The sequence below is a fragment of the Lolium rigidum genome, chromosome 6 (genome assembly GCF_022539505.1).
Source record: "Lolium rigidum isolate FL_2022 chromosome 6, APGP_CSIRO_Lrig_0.1, whole genome shotgun sequence".
NCBI lineage: Eukaryota > Viridiplantae > Streptophyta > Magnoliopsida > Poales > Poaceae > Lolium > Lolium rigidum.
Window position 1 is genome coordinate 304,776,640 of NC_061513.1, and position 5,849 is coordinate 304,782,488.

The 5,849-nt window shown below is 54.8% G+C and overlaps 1 protein-coding gene across 1 annotated transcript; it reads left to right on the plus strand.

The window, feature by feature from the left end:
• Nucleotides 1–3,473: 3,473 nt before the first annotated feature.
• LOC124661270 lies at nucleotides 3,474–4,852 on the plus strand. Its single transcript, XM_047199136.1, has 3 exons — nucleotides 3,474–3,789; nucleotides 3,908–4,150; nucleotides 4,342–4,852. The coding sequence occupies exons 1-3, from the start codon at nucleotides 3,571–3,573 to the stop codon at nucleotides 4,627–4,629; spliced, it is 750 nt and encodes a 249-aa protein (XP_047055092.1). The 5' UTR covers nucleotides 3,474–3,570; the 3' UTR covers nucleotides 4,630–4,852.
• The last annotated feature ends 997 nt before the right edge of the window (nucleotides 4,853–5,849 follow it).

Below are 5,849 nucleotides of genomic sequence, written 5' to 3' on the forward strand. Positions count from 1 at the left end.
TCCACCGATCGATCATGCGTTCCTACGTGCATGGAGCTCCACCCATGTGTTATGGCAGACATATATGGAAGAATTAATTTCCCTTCTTGCGACTGATATTGGTATGAAGGTACCTACAATTTAGGTCTCAACCTACTACCATCGTGATAAAGATGTTACTCCCTTCGGTACATATTATTTGACGACAATATAAATATATCTAGATATATTTTAATTGTAGATACATCTATTTTACCATCAAGTATGGATCGACGGGAGTATTTAATTTGTTAGGTAGTTGATCAAGGTTCCATAAATATATTAAGTTTCGTGCTTTTAATTGATTTTTTCATGTTTTGCTTCTTTTGTTTTTCTTTTTCATTTTGTGCATAACTAACTACTACACTTAAGTTTGTTGTGACATACAATAATAAAAAATTGCAATTGCAACTGAGATTTTATCTAGCTGCAGGTGTCGTTGCAAGTAAGTATTTTTCAATAACAAGTATGGTTGCAATCAAGACTTTCTCGATTTGCAAGTGGTGGTTGCAGCTGAGATTTTTCCAGTTACAAATGTGATTGCAACCGAGATTTTTTCTGCACTTGCAAGCAGTTGCAATTGAGAGTTTCTAGTTGCAACTGTGGTTACAACTAAGACTTTCTCCAGTTGCAAATATGGTTGCAATTGAGAATCTCAGTTGCAACTGCGGTTTTTTTTTAGTTTACAAACGGGATTGCAAGTGCAAATTTTTGTAAAATTTTAAATTATAAAATGCTAAAAAATTGTCCCGTGATTTTATTTTATCGAATATGAGAGAAAGAAAATTTAACTTATATGTTTTTGAAAAAATATAATATAAAAATGGAAAATAAATAAAAAAAACCATTATAAAAGACTCTAATGTAATTCTAGTGACCGGTGAGCACTAAGCTAGTTCTTTTTTTTAGGAGAAGTAAGAGCAAGTATAATAAGGTTGGCTATAAGAGATAAAATATGATATGTTTACTTAGTTAGAGGAGAGAGATTATGAGAGAGAAGGAAAGTGGACTCTTATGTAATAACCAGCTCTAGCACGTTCTTAAAGGCACTATGCGAGACTAAGTTGACTATAGATGATGTGACAAACTGTTATAACCGGCTAACAGTTAGGCTGGTCATAGTGGGGAGTAACTTAGACTAGTAACATATGCTATGTTACTAATCTAGGTTACTACCTTCATATTGGGTAGTAACTTATACGTGATGTCATGCATTGTGTCATTTATTATGTTGTAGATTCATTTTGCCTTGGGGTGTGTGATGTTATGGTAACATAGCTAGTTACCACCTCACTCTCTTTCTTCATTTATTGACATGCTATGTCACCAAAATGCCTTGAGATGTGTGATGTTACTAGCTATGTTAGAGCATCTCCACTCGTCTCCCCGAACAGGCCCCCGGCGTGCCATTTTTTCATCCGAACAGCGAAAAATGGCCCAGCCGCGCCCCCGGTTCCTCGATTTGGGCTTTCATCCATCCGGCGAGCCCACGCCAACCCCGGCCTACCGGGGAGCGCTCGGGGACTCCGGACTAAGCGAAAGCGCGCGAAACGCCGAGAAATCTCTCCCGCGCTTTCGTTTCGTCTTCGCCGCGGAGGTGGCCCCCGACCGATCAGCGACACGCGCATCGTCTTCCGCGCACACATCGTCTTCCGCGCGCAGTAAAGGCTACCGCCGGTCAGTTCGCCGCGGACGCGTCGCATTCCACGCGGCATTAATCGCCGGTGCCAGCCGCGCCTATATACGCCGCTCCGCTAGCCGCGACGCGTATCCCTGCTCCACTCTCCCTCCACTCTCCCGATGGCGTTCTACGACGACGACGGCGCAGCCAACAACGGCTTCCCCCGCCGGTCGCTCCACGCGTGGGAGGGGCACCTCCTCCACCAGGCGGGGTACCCCTGCCCGCCGGACACGAGGCCTCCCGGCGGCGGGTGGCGGCTAAGTGCTGGTGGCGTGCCAATCCCGCCGCCGCCCCAGGGCCACGCCCTCGACGCTGCCATCGAGGAGGCTCGGATGGCGATGACGAAGGAAGAACGCGCCGACCCGCGCCACCACCCCGAGAACTACACGAGGTGGAACTCCTTGTTCCTCCGGCGGTGGGAGCGGGAATTGGCGTCCTACGACGGCCCGCCGCCTCCGCCTCCGCGCAACAACGCCGCGGGTCGCCGGCGTTGGTGGAGCGCGCCGAATAGGACGCTCCATAACGTCCTCGAGCACATCGAGGGCGGCAACTCCCCGGTGCTCACGATGCCCCCTCCATCGAGGGCATCGACCAGCCGCCGCCGGGGAAACAGCTGGCAGCCACGGTGCATGGCTGCCAGCTCGTCGTCTTCCGACACGGCGCCGAGGTCGCTCTCCAGGTCGGCGCCATCCTTGGCGCCGGTGAAAAAGGAGCCGGCTTCCCCGCCGAGCCACCGCACGCGCGGCGGCGGCATCGTCATCCGCGAGCCCTCGACGGCACAAGGACGGCTCCGCCCGAAGCGCGAACAGGACACCTCCGGCGAGCGGAAGCGCAAGCCGGCGAAGGTGAAGGTGGAGGAGGCCGAAAGCGCCGAGGACGCCGCCATCCTTGAGGCCGTCATCGCGAGGTCCCTCCAGGACCTCGTCCCCGCCGAGAACGCCATGCCGCTCGACCAGGCCCTGCGCCTCGGTTGAGGGAGCAGCTGGGAGAAGGAGGAGGCGGAGCGGCGGGCGAGGCTCTCCGCAGGACGTCGCTCGCTACCGCCGGCCTCGCGACTCCTCCATCCGGCGCCGCCGTCCCCGTCGTCGACCTCGAAGCCTCCGACGACGACTCCGTACAAGCCATCGCCGTCCCCGCCTCGCACCGCGGGTCGGCGGGGAGACGCCGGCCAGGGCAGCAGCCAGGCCGCGCCGCCGCAGTTTGACGACGACGGCTCCGACGACGATGGCGACGACGGCGGCGACTACACGGTGTTCTACCGCCATTTGGGCATGTAGAGCGCTGTGTTTTAAAATTTAGAGTTGTATTCCCCTAGCCGAATTCGAAATATAGTCGAATTCGGCCTCTATGTATGAACTTCGCCCTCTATATAGTAAATATCATTAAAGTTAGTCTAAATTTAGTCGTTTTTGCCGAATTTCGTCAGGTTTTTGCCGTATTTCGTCAAGTTTACGTTTTCCAAAATTAAATCAACGGCTAGGCCTGGGATCGCGGCTGGGAAACTGGCCCTCCCCACGCCATTTTTTCGTCCTATCCGGACGAAATTATCGCCGGATTTGGACGTGGGAGGCCAAACGAGTGGAGATGCTCTTACTCCCACTATGAGCAGTCTTACACTATTATTCCCGTAGATTAAACCCACATCATTTAATTAATTCCGATTAATGCATGTCTGACATTTGTTCTCTGGACGAATGTGGTCAAGTGGCCGAAGTTGCAGTGGTGGCTTTCTCCACGTGTGCGCCCACAAATGTCCACTCGTCGGCCACACGGTCACACCCGTCGTCCCTCCACAGCCACAGACCATTAACTTGAGACTCTCTCGTTACCATCTCATCGCAGAACCACGGCGAAGCTGGAGCAAGAACAAGATGGCCTCGTCGACCTGCTTGCTCCACTCTTCCACCCTCGCTCCAGCCTTCCCGCCTCCTGAACTCCGACGCAGACTACCCCCGACGCAGCTCGACCTCCGCAGCATCCACCGTCGCGCTCCCGGCGTTTCACTCGCCGCCTCATCCTCCGCTGCGTCGCCGGAGGTCGAGAAGGAGCCCTCGCCCTCCCCTTCGCTGCCCAATGAATCCGCCCTATCGGTGAGCGCTGCGCACTGCCATATCTTAAGTTGTATCTCAGCCACTGCGAGAAACTGCCCCCAATTTGGCTGGTAAGAATAAAACTGTTTTCTTGGTTGATTTGGGCTTTCTAGCGTAGGCCGTGGCGGAGAGCGTGAAGGTGCTCAAGGCGGCGGCCAAGACGAGGAAGGTTCCCGCCGCCGAGGTGCTTGCGGCGCTGGCCACCATCAAGAAGGCCAAGCTCGACACCTCCGCCTTCTTCGAGACCCTCGGCGGGACGGAGTCCCCCGGCAGGACGTGGATGCTCATCTTCACCGCTCAGGGCAAGCTGGAGAAAGGGAGCTACTTCCCGGTGACTGCCGTCCAGCGATTCGACGCCGCGGTGAGCTTCTCGTGCTCGTTCCACTGACTGGTTGCCATGGACTGAAAATGCTGCAAGAAATGCTTGATGCATCTTCAGTGATGGCTGCTGAACGCATCCTCATACTTAGTTTCGGAGATTTGACAAAACAGAGTTTGTATGAACAAATGAACGGTTAAATTCATCTGTTGCTGCGAATTTTGGGTCACCAGGGACAGAGGATCGAGAACGGGGTGTACCTGGGCCCCGTGGGCAGCCTGACGTTCGAGGGGAGGCTGTCGTGGAAGAAGAAGATGCTGGCCTTCGTCTTCGAGCGCGTCCGCGTGAAGGTCGGGCCGCTTGGTCCCCTCGAGATCGGGCTCGGCGGCGACGCCAACAGGGAGCCGAGCGCCAAGGACCCCTTCTTCCTGTGGTTCTACGTGGACGAGGAGATCGCCGTGGCGCAGGGCAAGGGCGGAGGCACCGCATTCTGGTGCAGGTGCAAGCGTGTCCCGGCATGATGAAAACTTCAGAGTTCAGTTCGGTTCAGTTTAGCGTTTGGACGATCGATCAGGATAGCTAATGTTTGTTCCTCGCCTTACTACTGTACACGATTATTATGTGCACGGATGATGGATGAAATAGATGATGGTACATTGGTACTACCTGTGTTGCGTGTAGCTGTCTGGTGGATGATCTCTGTACGTAAATACCTGTCAAGAATCAAGCAGCTGTTCAAATTCAGATGCAGGAATGAATGGTAGGAAATATTTAGTGCATCAAACACATGATCAGAGGTGACACGCTGCTTCCTCGAAATTTCTTACTCCAAAGTGTAGTGCATCAAACATTTGACAGAAGCGGGAATGACCGACCCAACGGAGTAAATGATAAAAAAAACTACTACAATTGCGGCGGTTCGGTTTCGTGACTATCACTATTGGGGCATGTTCGTGACGAAGAGCACTGATGGACCTACTCAGAACGCTTCGCTCGGCCCCCGCGTCGCTCCGCTCTGGGGCGACTCGGGCGGCGACGAAACCCTAGCCGCCAAGCCCCTCCTCCTCCGCCTTCCTTCCCCTTGCTGCCGCCAGAGGAGACCGCCGGAAAGCCGGTGCGTGCTGCCAAGGAAGGTGGCGGCAAGGATCTCGCGGCTCTGCTCTCGGGCGGAGCGCTTCGGCACCTGGGGCGGTGGCCTCGTCGGGTGAGGGCGGCGCGGATCCTGGCGGCGGGAGGCGCTCGCCGGTGCTGCTGACCATCCTCCTGGGTCGCGCGGGCGACGAGGGGATGGTGGACGGCGGTTGCAGCGTGGGGGTCACCCCGGTTTGACCTCAGCCAGATCTGAAGACAGCGCCTCCGCAACGCGTGGATCCCACTCCCTTGGCTCCGATTCTTCCGGATCTGGAGCTCTCTCGGGGTGGTGGGGCGGGGGCTCTGTCCGAGAGAAATCCCCGGCCGGCGGCGGCGGCCCGGCGTCGGTGACGTCTTTGACGCCGCTTTCCTCCTTGGGGGCTACGTCGAGCGGCAGCTACAGAGGAGCTACGGTGGCGTGGATCTTCTTGCCGTGTCTTCGGTGGTGACCTGGTCCAAAGCTTGTGTCTTGCCGGCTGTTTGGTGTGGTGGCCGGCGAAGCTGTTGGTGGAAGCTCGCGTGCAGAGGTGGTCGTGTTCAAGTCTTTCTTCCCGGGCTACTTGGCCTATGTTGTGCATCCGTGTTCTCGGGTGAGCGTCTCTACCTCTCG